At 46.6% G+C, this 15,511-nt stretch overlaps 1 protein-coding gene and 4 non-coding genes across 8 annotated transcripts in view; 2 read left to right on the top strand and 3 right to left on the bottom strand.

Moving 5' to 3' along the window:
* Positions 1–430: 430 nt before the first annotated feature.
* Positions 431–512, bottom strand: TRNAS-GCU (transfer RNA serine (anticodon GCU)). Its single transcript has one exon. It is a non-coding gene; the product is annotated as a tRNA-Ser (tRNA).
* Positions 513–712: 200 nt separating this feature from the next.
* TRNAM-CAU (transfer RNA methionine (anticodon CAU)) lies at positions 713–785 on the top strand. Its single transcript has one exon. It is a non-coding gene; the product is annotated as a tRNA-Met (tRNA).
* A 251-nt stretch (positions 786–1,036) lies between these two features.
* Positions 1,037–1,109, bottom strand: TRNAM-CAU (transfer RNA methionine (anticodon CAU)). The gene has a single exon. It is a non-coding gene; the product is annotated as a tRNA-Met (tRNA).
* A 108-nt stretch (positions 1,110–1,217) lies between these two features.
* Positions 1,218–1,299, top strand: TRNAS-GCU (transfer RNA serine (anticodon GCU)). The gene has a single exon. It is a non-coding gene; the product is annotated as a tRNA-Ser (tRNA).
* A 250-nt stretch (positions 1,300–1,549) lies between these two features.
* MCM3AP (minichromosome maintenance complex component 3 associated protein) overlaps positions 1,550–15,511 on the bottom strand; it is a 29,233-nt gene continuing 15,271 nt past the window's right edge. Inside the window, exons 14-28 of one of the 4 annotated variants that reach the window (XR_012674177.1) lie at positions 15,214–15,345; positions 14,474–14,587; positions 13,825–13,977; positions 12,215–12,412; positions 11,829–11,897; positions 11,007–11,141; positions 10,450–10,606; positions 9,721–9,979; positions 9,261–9,358; positions 7,514–7,904; positions 7,115–7,372; positions 6,219–6,348; positions 4,992–5,139; positions 3,605–3,755; positions 1,550–3,124 (exon numbers count right to left, since the gene is read on the bottom strand). Coding sequence is in view for 3 of the 4 variants with exons in the window: in XM_075153835.1 (XP_075009936.1) it covers positions 2,966–3,124; positions 3,605–3,755; positions 4,992–5,198; positions 6,219–6,348; positions 7,115–7,372; positions 7,514–7,904; positions 9,261–9,358; positions 9,721–9,979; positions 10,450–10,606; positions 11,007–11,141; positions 11,829–11,897; positions 12,215–12,412; positions 13,825–13,977; positions 14,474–14,587; positions 15,214–15,345 (2,611 nt within the window). In the remaining variant the exon portion in view is untranslated. Of the gene's footprint in view, positions 3,125–3,604; positions 3,756–4,991; positions 5,199–6,218; positions 6,349–7,114; positions 7,373–7,513; positions 7,905–9,260; positions 9,359–9,720; positions 9,980–10,449; positions 10,607–11,006; positions 11,142–11,828; positions 11,898–12,214; positions 12,413–13,824; positions 13,978–14,473; positions 14,588–15,213; positions 15,346–15,511 lie in introns of all 4 variants that reach the window. The other 3 variants (XM_075153835.1, XM_075153836.1, XM_075153837.1) reach the window with 3 other exon arrangements.

Genomic DNA, 15,511 nt, shown 5'->3' on the forward strand with positions numbered 1-15,511 from the left:
CCTCTTTTAGAGGCTTATCGTCTTAATGCTTAACAGCCACTTTCTGCATAACAGCTCTTTTAAGGATTTCTGAGTGGCTTTTTTTTGCATGAGTGTTGGATAAGAGACTTCCAGCCACCTCCATGCCAGGACCTGGCTGCCCTTTCAGATACTTCTTCAATTTCTTCTGCCCGGGCTCCTCGGTTTCCTCCTGCCATCCCCTTTCCAAAGTCAAGCACTACTGCGGGGGGACTGGTGACCTCTTCCCCTTGGGAGGACGCAGTTGCCATAGTGGACCAGGCACCTGATACTAGATCCTCCCTTGGGCTCAGACACCGCTGGGAGTCGAGCCCAGGGCCCCCGTGTGCCAGGCAGGAGCTTGTGCCAACCCCGGTCGCAGGACACGCCAGCTCGGGCTGTCCCCATCCCCCCCGCGCTGCAGCAAAAGTCCCGACGAGGGTGGGATTCGAACCCACGCGTGCAGAGCACAATGGATTAGCAGTCCATCGCCTTCACCACTCGGCCACCTCGTCCTGCCCGCCGCCGCGCACGGCCCCGCCCCTCGCTAATCAGCGCGGGGCCCCGCCGCCCGCTGCCGGCCTGACGGCGGGGCGCCGCTGCCCCGCCGGGGCCCGGCCCGGCCCGCCCGCACCGCCGCGGAGCTACCCGCCGCCCTGAGGGCCGGCCCCGCCGCCCGCCCGCTGGAGGCCCGGCCCGGGGTTGTCCTGCCGTCGCCCTCTTAGCGCAGCCGGCAGCGCGTCAGTCTCATAATCTGAAGGTCCTGAGTTCGAGCCTCAGAGAGGGCAGCGCTTTTGCCGCCCCGCCTGATTGGGAGCGGGGCCGCCATTTTGCTGCCCCACGCAGCCCCACGGCCGCGTGAGCGGGCTCTGCGGTGGGCTCAGCCCCGTCCACCCCCGGGGTCCTCCCCTGCATACCCCGCGCCCCAGGGTCCGCTCCTCCCTGCAGCGGCGAGGCGGACCTGCAAAAAGGGCCGGCCCGGCGCCGCCGCCGCCCCGCGATGGCCGGCTCCCCCTGCCAGGTGGGGCGGCAAAAGCTCTGCCCTCTCTGAGGCTCGAACTCAGGACCTTCAGATTATGAGACTGACGCGCTGCCGGCTGCGCTAAGAGGGCGGCCATAAGGCGGGCCGGGCCGGGCCTTCAGCGGCCCCACGGCTGCGCGGGCAGGGGCGAGGCCGGTTGGCGGCGCGAAGGGGCGGGGCCGCGCGGGGCGCCGGGCAGGACGAGGTGGCCGAGTGGTGAAGGCGATGGACTGCTAATCCATTGTGCTCTGCACGCGTGGGTTCGAATCCCACCCTCGTCGGGATTTTTGGCGCCGCCCCCGCGTTCTCCCACCGCGCCCCGCAGCCGCAGCAAAGGCGTGAGGTCCGCGGGGGGCTGCCAGGGAGCGACGCCAGCCTCTACAGCATCCCGGAGCCACAGCACTGCCCCTGCCCCACCGGCTGGCAAAGTCAGATATTTTACGCTAGATAACCCAGGGATTAAAAATAAAGCAGCACACATGGGTAACATCTGTACCAGGAGCTTTCGCATAGCAAGGAGGCGACAGCACATTTCAAGCCACTAAAAATTTATTAGGTACAAAACACATTCACATCAGATGGTGCGAACCATGTCCCAAAACACTTGGGGTTTTACAGCTGAATTCCAGGTAAACCAAGAACATCAACAGCAGCACTAGGGTAAAGCGTGGCGGAGCGCAGCACACCGGCTTCGTTTTGCATGCGACCAGTGAAAGTTAACAACTCGGCCCACAAAAGTATATGTAGTATGAACAGCCTCAAAGCATAATTTTTTCAGATTAAACTTCTTATTTCAACTTAAACCTCGAATAGCAATAGTGGGTTAATATGAAGAGAAATAATACAAAAAAAACCCAACTATAAAATTACTTTTTTGGAAGGTAGCTGACAGTTTTGGACTACTGAGAATTTCAAATTAAATTAGAAGCAAGTTAGACAACTGGTCTCTGGCAGACAAGATAATCAGCGTTTACCCCCAAAGCTGCAGTAATTTGTATTTCACCAGGCAGAAGCTTCTGTCTGAGAAAAATCTGCTGATATTGTAATTAAAAAAAAAAAAAGATTACTTGTACAGGAGTACTGCAGACATGAAGTACATCTTCCTACTATTTACTGGGAATCAATATTAAACTAAACCCAAAGGTCTTCAACTTCCAAAGCCACAGCTTTTTAAATACTGGAGAATGCAGGTAATCTGCTCTTCCAAAAAAGGAAAATCATTTCTCCATAGCTGTTATACTGAAGAAAGTGTCCTGCTTTCCAGTATGACAATTAATCTGTAGAATAAGCAAACTCATCTGGTTTTAATGCCGTAAATATTCAATACAATAAAACTTGGGCCCAGAAGCACAAAAATCCTTCTGGATTTGCATTGAGCATCGTTAAGTACAAAATACAGCCAAGTGTTGCACCAACTTGAGAATGATAGTATTGACATTGCTGGGCAGTCAAACAGCAACTTCAAACCACAGTGCTGCTGCAAGGTAGCTTCTGCATGAAGCAAGCAAGCACAGAGCTGGGACAACATCTCGGGGACTGTGACTATAGAGAGCAACTGCTCTGATGTTCCCAGGGGCCCCTGCTACCTAATAGTTTTCTCCTGGTGAAGCTATGTTTCCCCCTGATGAGAGTTGGTAGAAAGAAAAATCACCAAAGTGTCAATTTAAGGCTTTCCAAGAAAAGGATTTGACTCGTCTCCGTGCCTGTGAAGCAGAAAAGACCAGCCAAAGCTCAGCAGCGAGCCAAAGGACACAGTGAGCCACGACACACTGTCTCTGTGCAAGGCAGCCACGTGAGAAGGGCCCAAGCCCCACGTCTGCTCTGTGTTCTTCTCCTGGGAGGACACCTGCTTCTTCTGGAACATGCCCCAGGAACTTATCTATTCAATCATCCGGCCCTGGATTTCTTTACCAAGTCTCTTGGTCTGCACATGTGTCTCAGCTCTGCTCAAATATCCACCATGTCCACCAGAGCAGATAGGTGGAGCTCGGAGGCAACTTCACCCTCCTTGTTTGCTCTGAGGAGCCGTTGCAAGTGTTTCAGTCTGTCTGACAGCGTGGGGCTTAGCTCCTCCACCAAAAGCTTGCATCCCTCTTGACTCCCAGCCTGGGCAAAAGGAAAAGAGATGAGACTGAAAAAGAAGCATTACCCAGTACCAACAAGGAACTCCTCGGCTCACTGGCTGTTCCCCCACTTTTGAGAACAACCATGGAGGTCAGCACCCCCCGACCCGAGGAGGTAAGACAAAAATAGCATGTTCTGCTATTTCTGTCCCCAGCCTTCCTTTAACTGGGGAAAGCTGACCCACAACAGTGAATCCTTAAGTTAAAGGGCAGCACCACAAGGGATACTGTTACAACTGCCAGCAACAGAAAGCATTAACCCCTCTTATTCCAGATTTGCAAAAAGCATTTCCCTCCCGGGAAAGAAGTTATTTCCAAGGCGTAGTTTTTCAATTCTTTATTTCCCAACTCTATCCAACACTGCACACCAAGGTAATTCCCACTAAAGGTTTTGTAACTACAGGAGGTTTGGCACCTGCACTCCTCAGAGCTACAGTTAATTCTCAGTACCACCCTTTCTTACCTCTTGAGCAGATGATGCAGGACTCTTCATCAATGGACAGGTGACAGTTGGGGTGGAGACCAGAGACTGAGGGAGGTAGAGAGGAAGACCTACGAAATCACCAAGGGGCTCAATGTCCTCAGCTAGACATTGGTGCAACTGTTCTTCAAACCTGGGCAGAAAGATCAAGAGCACCAGTCAGATTGCAGCCTAGCTTTGTTCTTGTAACTAGTGGGTTAAGCAGGAGTTTTGGGTTCAGAGGTGTCTGCAAGAAGGATCTGATGTTCACAGTCATTTCCAACAAGATCTGACATACCCCACTGCTATGACGAAAATCCATCATAGAAGGTTGTGGTACAGAAAGGAGCCACACAGACTGAAGACACCCAACTGATGGGGAAGGCAGCTGTGCTGGTTTGGGCTGGGATAGAGATATTTTCTTCATAGAAGCTAGTATGAGGCTATGTTTTGGATTTGTGCTGAAAACAGTGTTGATAATACAGGGATGTTTTAGTTGTTGCTAAGTAGTGTTTACACTGGTCAAGGACTTCTCAACTTCCCGTGCTCTGCCAGGTGCACAAGCAGCTGGGAGGGAGCATAGCCAGGACAGTTAACCCAAACTGGCCAACGGGGTACTCCATACCATATGACGTCATGCTCAGTATATGAGCTAGGGGAAGAAGGAAGAGGGGGATGTTTGGATTGATGGCATTTGTTTTCCCAAGCAACCGTTATGCGTGATGGAGTCCTGCTTTCCTGGAGAAGGCTGAACCCTTGCCTGCTGATGGGAAGTAGTGAATTAATTCCTTGTTTTGCTTTGCTTGCGTGCATGGCTTTTGCTTTCCCTATTAAACTGTCTTTATCTCAACCCCTGAGTTTTCCCACTTTTACTCTTCCGATTCTCTCCCCCATCCCACTGTGGGGGAGTGAGCGAGCGGCCGTGTGGTGGTTAGTTGCCGGCTGGGGTTAAACCACAACAGCAGCAAAGACAAGAAACCCTTGGGGCCACCTCAAAAGCTTTAGTTCTTCAGCTTTGTGATCTGCATTGTTACAGGCACCAGACTGACATTCTGAAGTGGACTTTATACACATTTGTGATACTGCAGGACACACAGACTACTGTACGCACTGTACTGCTTTAGTTTTGGTGGCTTGATTGACCACAGTTTCCAACCGTCCCTCAAAGCTCCAAGTATTTCTACCATCCTGGACTGTTCCTGTGATGCAAGGAGGAGCTAGCAGGGAACTGCACTGCACTGATGTGTTTCACGAAATCAGATGAAAATGGAGATAACCTAGGCTGTTTTCTAGCACTGTTGGACTTCAGCTTCCCATTACATACAAGTTAGAAATTATTTACAGCCCTGGGCCGGAGTTGCAAGGAAAGGATGCTGCTCTGGGAACTTACCTTCTGCTTTCTATTTTCTCCAGTTGCAACTGTGCCAACAAACGCTCTGGGAGAAGCTCCTGGCCCGAGGCTGTGTCTGTGAAGTCGTCTGCACTGGGAATGCTCTTTTTGTGACCTGACAGCATGCTCATGCCAGAACCACATTGACCTGTCATCATGGAAACGCTATAGGGTTTCTTAAAAGAGTTGGGAGATTTTATCCTTGACCTGGGGGGGGGGGGGGGAAGGAAACAAAACAAAACACAAACAAACAAAAGCACAGACATTGGTATAAGCGTGTTGATTTTTCCCTACTGGCTTGAAGTTTGGCAATAGCAGGGAGTAAGAATTGATCATTTGGAGACATAATTCCCTTGTACCAGGATCCAACATACCACCAACTGTTCGTGGGATTTGACAGGAACTAATCCGACAGGGGGCTGGGATTCACCCCAAAGAAAGGTATCTACCCAACATCTCCTGCTACACAGCAGAGCAGCAGCTAAGCTTCCATGAGGGAAAAGAGACTGGCTTCACTCTGAGCAAGGCTAGGGAAGTGAGCTAGACTCTTGAGATCTCAAATACTTTAATGCCACACAGCTCTAACGCACCCTCTCCCCTCAACCTCTAGCATTTTCTCTTAGCAGTGGGACTTCCCTGATGTCTTCCCACAAGTTGGAGACAAAGCCTCCTTTTGAACTCCAAATGCTGCAAAATTAACGTGTGATTACCAAAGACTAAATCTGCAAATCATCTAACAGGTAATTCATCTGTCAGGTCAAGGCTGCAACTGAAGGTGAATGTAAGGGAAGGGGCACTACTAAATAAAGGGCACGCTCATCATTTATCCCTATGCTCCTCCCCAACCTCACACTGTTTTTCCTCCATGCTTTGTGTACCTAGAGTACAAGTCTAATTCCAAAGCCTCAGCAGTGTTTTCTTTAGCAGAAGTTAATTTCTCCATTTATAATGTTCTAAGCACCCCCCAAGCAATCCATTTCTTTGAGAGCTGAGTAACCCTGCAGAAATAAAATCTACTTACTACCCAGTTTCAGCACACTCTTGTACATCATTTCAAGGAGATGTACAGAAGCACGTTCTGGGAGGATGCCGTATGCTGGTTTTCAGCATCGTGACGGCACTATCATAGAGGCCCTGAGCAACCTCCTTGGAGTTTACTGAGCAACTCCGATGGCACAATGGACAGCTAAATGCTACTCCCACAGGCAGTGCCAGCAGCTGCCTCACCTCTCATGGCCTTGCCGGATCTCCTCTTGTGTGCGCAGTCTGGCTTGTTCCCACGAAAAAGGGAGAGTGAAGTTCTTTAAATGCTCCTTGAAGAAGTATACACGAATCTGACCATCTTCACTTACTGCTTCTGTGAATAAATCCAAACCCAATGTTTAATATTAGAACAGATTTTTCCTTTCGGAAGAAAAGCTCAGTATTGAAAAGCCAATTTGAAGAAAAATTGCGTGTTCACTTTCAAGTAGCTTTAAATTGTAATCTGCATGTAAAAAGGAGCCTTCTTGAACTGATTTACTGTTCAACAGATACCAGATTACTGGGAAAGACTGTAAAATGCTGCTTTATCTTAATTTTAAAAATTCTAGTGCATCCAAGTTCAGTGTTCAGTGGGTTAAATAATCATTGCATTAAAAGAGGCTCCCTATAGTTAAGCCAAACAGGGCACCAAAAAAACCCCTTTCAACACACTTGAAATTGAAAGCAAACAGCATCTGGAGACAAACTTCATTAATCCATGGAAGTGCTCATTAACAGTGGCAGCCTGCCATCTCAGTGACCTGCGCTTACATGACTTCTGAAGCACAATTCTTGGCCTTTGGTTGAATGTAAACCCTCTCCTACTGGGAGAGAAGGGCTGAAAGACTCTGATCATATTCCTCCACAGAGACACAAAATTTTTAATCACAAGCTCAAGTCAAGTCATAATCAACTCTAAAGACACACTCCAAAGAGCAGAAAGATGTGCAGTAAGCACAGCGTCGTTCTACAGCAGATCAAGACCATAGCTCCCTCCCTGCTACATATCACTCGCTGCCACACATAAAGGCACCACTATCAAGTTATTAAACACAGTTATGCAAGAAGTACCATCCACGTTGTAGAAGGACACGCAATACCTGGAGCAATAGGCAGTTTGGGTGGTTTCCAGTCTCTCAGTTTATGATCAATACAGACTGCCAAGATATCATCCCAAGGGATCTCATCAACAGAAGGTCCATCTTCATCAGAGTTCCCAGATGTTCTGTTTTTCCACTTCTCATAAGTTTTGCTCAGCAGATTCTCCACTTGAGACTGGATCAGTGGTTGAGTATGGGAAGAACTAGCAATCTGAGACACATACTGAAAAATCATGCAGCAAACAGGATGCCAAGGAGCTATGGAAAAAACAAAGTAAATTGCAAGAATTTATGACAGAGCCAAACTACCCACCTTACAGGCTGATAGTTCAACACAGCACAGGCACATCAGAGAGAATGACGTGCCACCAGCAGGATACCACAGCACAAAGTACATACCACCTAATGGAGGCAGATCTAGGTATGGGATCTGGAAGGACAGCACAGCCTTCTTCAGCCAGGCCAGGTGATCAGGCATGTTCCACTGCAGGTGGGGCAACAGCTTGTTACCCCCAGGCTCTGAAAACTCAGTAACAGGCCATGACAAGTCACAAAGGTGCTCCGAGGATGCCACATCCGAAAGAAACTGCAGCACGCTGTTGTACAGCTCTATGATGACCCCAGGCTCCTGAGATGGCAGGCCAGCTAAACGCCTCTCCTTCCAGTCATGGTAGAAGCGCTTGCCAAATTCACCATCAATCCCATCCTCAACATACTCCCGAAGGGTCTGACTGCAGAGCTCAAGGGAGTCAGGGCATTGGGAAACCAGCCAGCCCACAGCCGCAGAGATCTATAACACATGAAACAACCGGTGGTTGGAAACTGGTCCGCAGTAATCAGGACACAAAGGATTCAATCCTGCAACCCTAAGTTTGACGTAACAGCATGCAAGGTACTATGCAGCAAAATACAAACAAATCAACTATCATCATCCCTGTATTTGCAACAGTAATTCTCCAACTAGGTGGTCACAAACTAAATTCACATGCAGCAGGCTCAGGAACAGACAGAAAGAGGCTGTTCACACCAGGTGCAGTTGTGCTGGGGAATTCCCTGCTGCAGGATGCTGGGGATGCCTAAAACTTATCTGGGAGAAATTGGACAGATTCACAGGAATTAGCCCAGGGTGACTATATCCAGAGAAGCCATGTTTGATCCTGGCAATCCTTGAACTGCAAAGAGATGCAAGCTGTAAGGGTTTGTGGGGGAGCATCACTCTGGGCTTGTCTTGTTCCCACCTTCTTTCTTAGGCACCTTCTTCAGACACCAGGAGAAGGGAACACGAGGCTGGAGCTGCTTTTAGTCTGAGACAGCTTGGCCATTACCCTCTCCCACCTCTCCAACCCACCCTGCTATGACTCGCACGCAAAAAACTATTTTAGACTTATAAGTATCATTTTCCATCACGGGTTTTTGATTAGTCTCCAGGCTACTATTGCCAAGCACACAGCAAACTGAAGGACAAGGGGAGAAGCTGGTGTCTGGAGGCTGTCAGGGAGAGATCCATACAATCCTTCTTTGCATATGTTAGAGGATAGAGGCATCCCTCGGTCCCATCCACCAAGATGGAATAATACTGGGTGATCGCACAGCAGCCAGAAGAGCTACAAAGGGTTCTTTGCATTTTACGACTGGGAGCTTAAGGGTACAAAGGCTTACCCACTACTAGCACTCGTCTGTACGCAGCAACGGTACCTTTGCTAGTCAACGGAGGCGGGACAGACAAGAATGGATTTCCATAATCCACATATTTTGGTCTCAGTGCAGTTTTCAGTATTACACAGAAGAAACTACCTTTTATGTAACAAATGCCACTGATCTCTAGTCAGTTAAAATAGAACAGTCACGAATAATGGAAAAGTAGCAGAAATATTTCATTTTAGAATAGTTCTGGCTGATGTTGGAATCACTATTAACAAGTGAGTACCCGACTCCAGCCAATTCAGGTGTATGAAAAAAGTGGTAAGAGAGCTTTTTGAACAAAAATTATGTTACAGAAACTTCAACAAAAAAAAATAACCCACTACACAAGACACTGCTGCAATTTAAGCTACTGAGAACATAGTAATTCCTTATAAGGCATTAGTAATTGAGAGGTTAATGATAAACCAGTCAAGTATCTCTTCATGTGAGTTGCTGTTCTTACCCTTCTGGTGCCTTGTAAGTCATTGATAGAACCTGGGAGCTCAACAATGGTGTAGTCTGAAATAAGCTGGGCTGAAATCAAGTCCTGCAGCATCAAACCTTAAAAATAAGAAAACCCGCCATATACACAGAGAAAGAACAAATGGGTATCTCCTACCCTGACCTAGACTCACACTCTGCATACATTCACAGCATCACTTCTCCATCCTTCCCTGCAGACTCTCAGGATCAAATACTGTGTGCAAAGGAAAACTGGAAGCCAAAAGAAAGTTCATTTCTTTCCATATTGATCGGTTCTTAAGGCCTCTGGATTTCTAGCAAAGCTTTGAAAAGTATTGTACTTCAGTTTCTCCCTTTACTAGATGCTGTATTTGAGAGACTGTGCTAGCCACAACAGTTCTACTTGGGGCAGCCCTAAACTTTCACATTGCTTTTTCAAGGCCCCAAAAATAATTACGTACCTTCTTCTACTTCTTTCTCCGTGGCCTCCTCTTCCTGACCGGGGACTAGAACCACCAGGGGAACTATCGGGTGGAAAGGTTTGGCCTGAAGCAACTGTTTCAACTGCAGCAAAGCTGAAAGCCAATAAACATCATCTTCTGCAACATCTTCACTCCTAACTCGAGGGGGCAGGAGAAGAATGAGACCACTGGTTCCAAGCAAGTCTTTTTGCATCTCAGCTGTATCAAGCTCAGAGTTGGACAGCGCACCATGTGCCACCTATACAAGTTACAAAGATGACAACAGTAATGTAGCTAAAGCTAAATGAAGCGATTTTCATACTGAAATCTGCAGTTTACTATCATTAGCATTCAGCTTTGACATTCATTACCAGGAGCTCTACAAATCCTAAGACAACGAGTTATAAGACAGACAAACATGGATGTGTCCAATAGATGCAGGTGAGCACAAAAGTGCACTTCAGCACTTGATTTGGCATCAGGAATTGACATGATTGAGGTTCTAAGTATTGCACTGTATTTAGGCAGGTATTTACTCGGTTGACTGGAAACAAGGACAAAATCCCTTTTTTTTTTTTTTTTTAGGCTTTTTCAGCAACCCCGTCCCTCCCAGTATCATCTCCTTCCATCTCACAGGACAGTGTGAAAAGCTTCTGCACAGCATCCACTGCAAAAGAGCACACCCTGCTTTTATGGCCTGTTAGGTATCACAAAATTGTTCTCACCTACCTTTATACACACATTGACTTTAATGCTTCTGCTCCCTTGCAAGCCAGGAGAATTCAATAACGTCAGTGTTTGAATTCTGCCTTCTGTAGTATGTGAAGCATTCTTCTTCCAGCTTTTGTCTCCCATAAATTTGGCTTTCAACCAATCCACCAGTACCCTAGCAAACAATAAAGAGTGGGCTTTGGGGGTTTTTGTTTTTAAAAAATTGGCATTTTAGGGTTTTAGCACCAGCACTTCTAAGACACCACAATCCATCATAACCCCAACCTTCATATTGCTTGGATTTTGCTAAATAGCTATTAAACGTCCTGACACTCTCCACACTGCTACATATCTCAAGGTTTTCTGTTTTCAGCATGAGCAAAAGGAATTCAATGAACAATGTCAGAAGAAGATAGACTACTGCAATAATTCTTTAGAGTGCTCTGGAGAAAAAAAAACAAATTGGAAATTTGACATGGTACGGGAAAAACATGCATCAAGGACTGTATACTACTACTCTTCTATTTGACTGCCCTGCATGAGAAAGGGACCCAGCAATCAACTCTTTTACTTACCTGTTGGGATCATCCTCCGCATATTCATCATCATTTGGCAAAACCAACAGCACCTTCCAAAAAACCTGTTCTTGTTGAACTGGAATATGTTCAGTGATTAATGAGACAAGATCCAGGGGAGTCCAAGCTAAATCACTTAAAGAGAGACAGAAGCAGGTGAAAAGACCCCCCCTAGTGACCATTCCCACCTGGGGAGTGTTCTTCTTGCTTTGAACAAGTTACAGTACTGTAAGTAACTACTGTCCAGTTCAAACAGTCCAAAATTAGAGCTAATTCTTTAGATCTGTTGCCCATCTATTTCACCACAGACCAGATGCCTTCAAGAATTGCAGCTGCTAAATCTGTTACATGAGCCTTACTTTGGGCATTGTGGGACCATATGTCTATTGCTTCACTTCCACACTGCTTCAATACACCCTGCTCCAATAAACACACAGTCCACCAGAGTGCATGACAAGCCATGAGAAGGCAGACCTCCTGTTGCACTTTAAACATCTAGATCAATCCCTTTGTGCCACAAGCCAGGTCGGTAACAGCTCATTTACTCCTCTCCCCCTATACCCTATCCCCATCCCACCCAGCTACAAAAAAACCCATAATATCCATCAGACCCTTAAAGTTACATACACAGCAATAGTATCAGATGGCCTAACACTTCCATGAATTTATCTTCCAGCTTCCCTTATCTCGAAAATACTCCCAGAAGGAAGGCTGCAAGCAGACATTTGAGTATGATTTGCCATTCCTTACTGACGTTTTTGAGATCTCTGACATTTCTGTCCATTTGCTTAGAAAGAAAACAAGGATCAAACACCAACGTACCTTAACAATTGCTGGTAGAAGTGCTGAACTTTAATTTCATGCACTGTCTTGTTTCTCAGCCAATTCAATCTGGAAACAAAAGATTCTTGGTTGTAATTTTTCATTATAAAACAGGTACTTCAACCAAATTTAAGAAACACTCACTAAGACCTGAGAAGTACTGCAGACACTTTAGAAAGCTGCCATTAATAGAAGAAGGGTTTCTTTAGGTTTGCAGTCTTTGTCATGGCATTTGTGCAGAAAGGGTCTTTTTGGGGGTATTAGAGAACAAACAGTTTTGCAAAACCATTAATGTTCACAATGAAGATTCGAAGAGGGCTACTCTGTAACTTACCTTCCAAAAAGTCAAACAGATTGCCAACTGCTGTCACTGTAAGTATCCTTACCTCGTGCAAGAGATCCCCAGCTTTCCTCCATTCCCCAGGTTTACAATTCTCTTGCACAAGTTCTCCATGGTTATAGGCCACTCAGCACTGGGGGACAGTGCTTTCAGTTTATTTTTTGGATCTGCACAAGAGGGAGCAGCTGGAAACGCCCTCATTTGACGTTTCAACTTTGTTCGAGCTGCCACTGCCTCCCTCCACCTTTGGAAGAGAATAGATAAATAGGTCACATTAATAAACTCTTCTGCAGACTAAACAGGTTTTCTCATCTTTGCTCTTCAGACTGGACTGGGCTCTCAAACACCCCACAAGTCACAGTCTGCCCAGGCGTGAGCGTGAGGTGGTGCATGTGGGTAGTGCAGCAGGCTCAGGCTGTATTTCTGCACACAGCCGCAAAGTGAGAGCTTAAACGGAGTGTGCACAGGATAAGACCTGCCAGCTGCACACAGCTGTACACATGCAGTGTACAAAAGGGACAGACTTGTGCCCTGTTCAACAAAACAATGCAGACAAAAGGGAGCAGCCTTCTGCTTAGCAAGCTGCACTTGCTCTCAGTGGCCAGAGAGATCACAGAAGGGAAGCAGGATTGCCACTCTTCTATCTCATCCCTTCTACGCTGTCCTAGCTGTGCTCCCCAGGCAAAAGTTCAAGCACAGTTTTCCTTCCCTGTTTTCAGCATGTTTATTCCTAGCACATACAGCGTTTTACAATGATCTGTTATAAAGCTTCTCTGATATCTCAAGCACTTGCTGAAAATACTTTTGCAACATCTATTGCAGTAAGAAAGGTATGCCTCTTTTTTTCTTGTTCATTTTTTACGGAATATTTAAAAAGGCAAATTCACCAACAAGGAGAGAACATATAATAAATCATTAGATGCTAGTCTATTTTTCTATGACCAAGTGATTCAAAACATGTACCACTCAACAGTTTTATAACACAAAAATTTATTAATTGAAATCTTTTATTGTGTTTCCCTCAGGCATTTTCAGGGCTTATAAAAAACATTCCTGCATCATCCAGTTTTCTTGAGTGCTGCATGTACATTTGTTTCATGTATCTTTAGGCTCCTCCTTAACCTTCTCTATCGAACCGAAGGCGATTTACGCATGCCCTGAAGAGACACATGAACTCAGTTTTTAAGGGCAGAAAGAACTCTGCAAGGGAAGGTGCTCCACAGTAAAGAGACTAGCCTGCTGCTTCCTCTTTAGCAGTGAGAAATGAAACGCACCTCAACCTGACTGCACTGGGGCAGCACAGCACAGGGAAAAATGAATCTCTGCCTTGGAATAGCCACTGAACACTTAGCACACATCCAGAAAAAGAAGCATCCAACAGAAAGAATACAAGGAGAAATTACTACAAGTTTCTAGACAGAATGAAGCTGAAATCTCCAACCAAGCTCATCACCTGACGGATGAGGCGTGCTCCCCTCCCCACATATAGCTGAGTAACTTATTAGAGGTTGGTAATAAGACTGTAAGTCTACCCTTATAGTGGAGACAAGATAACAGCAAAGAGAACACAACCAGACAGCTGTACTTCAAACTCTATTAACCACTCCATGCCGACGCTCCCAAGAAAAGCAGTTGTGTCACAGGATAGCAACTCACCGTTGCAAGTACTTGCAGAAACACTGGAGCTCCTGAAGTGTTTCCTTAGCAATCTGGAAAATCTCATCCTCCAGAAAGAGGTCCATGATGTGACCACAGACTTCTTCTGAACACCGGGCAATACGGGCTTGCCGGTCTCTTTCTAAGGCACATCTAGTTCAAAATGAAACAAACCAAGACCTCTAGTGAGTGGAGACTGCAGCAAATGCCAATATTGAGCTGCAAACAGGAAAGACCATCACATTCGGCAAAGGGGACGGATTTTCCACACTTCTACTCTATGGTCCTTCTAAATAAGACCCGTAATCAATCAGAAATCAATCAAGTTTTACAGTGATCATGGGCTTCCAAAGAAGGGTCTACAAGAGAGCCCACAGCTGAGCCGTAAGGCAGTCAGAAGAAAAATAAGCACACAGAGCAGCCTTGTCCTAGACAAAGCCTCCACCTTGGAGGACCGCTACTGCGTGATACAGTGCGACTGCAAACTGGCAGCCCGCTGTACAATCACGTACACTTACCCTCTCTTTAAATAGCTTATTGAAGATGAACTCAGAGAAGGCCAAGCAAGAAGCCCACCACTCCGTAACAAATTCTAACCCTTAGGAAAGTGTCCTACAGCAACGTATAGCGTAGAGTATGTTGTACATACTTTAACTCATTGGCTGAAGCTTCTTGAACACTCTCCTTTATTACTTCTTCCATTAACTCCATACCCACCAACTGGCTCAACTGCTTTATCAACTGTTCTCTTTCCTGCTTTTGCCTGGAAGGACAGAGAAAAGGTTTATGGAATTGGCAAGACAAGAGTGGCAAGATTTACACAACTGAAAAGATTTACACAACTGAAGAGATTTACACTGGCAAACCTGCCACTTAGTTACACAGCGCTACACGCAGCGTCAGACAGTTAATTTGCCTAAAATTGAGTTCCCACTAGCTGGTTTCTTTCTCTAAACAGCTTTGCATGGAGCCAGGTTTCCTTCAAAAATACAGATGACAATGGGGTTATTTTATTCTTACCCCAGTAAGCTACAGACAAGTAGCTCACTCAGAAGGAAAAGTTCCTGCATACAGCAGGACCAGGATGCATCTCCCTCTCTGGAAGCTCAGGGTGAATAAAAGTTCCCAAAATTACCACCCACCATTTTCATAGTGGCTGTGTGAGGTCACCAAAATACTAATGAGCAGATCACCTGAGAACACGGAAGGGACAGCCTGTCTGCACGATCCCAGGGCAGTTCAAAGTGAGATAAACTGAGTGCTGTTGGCGTGGCAGAAAGACACAGGGACTGAGCACACATGCAAGGACCCAGATTGGCACCAGCTGTCATTACATTGCCTAAGGGTGTATACAGCCCACCCTGCCCCACAGCAAAAGCAGCAACTCACCTCTCTTCCTCCACTCTGCGCCTTTCCTCTTTGACACGCTCCCTTTCTGTGCTCAGCACGCTTCCAGCCACTTGTCTGAGGATCTCCCCCATCACTTCCGTCACGAGTTCCTCCACGGTGGCCTCCGAGGTGCTGTGCAGAAACAGCAATTCTCTTTTCAAAGCCAGAAATTTTTCATTCAAAGCCCTATGTCTGTGCTTTTCTCAAGCATACTCTTGCTCCGTTGTGGTGGGCTGACTCTGGTCACCAGCCAAGCACCCACAGTGCTACTGGCTCACTCCCGCATCAGGACAGGGGA

Source organism: Calonectris borealis, chromosome 6 (genome assembly GCF_964195595.1).
Source record: "Calonectris borealis chromosome 6, bCalBor7.hap1.2, whole genome shotgun sequence".
Classification (NCBI taxonomy): domain Eukaryota; kingdom Metazoa; phylum Chordata; class Aves; order Procellariiformes; family Procellariidae; genus Calonectris; species Calonectris borealis.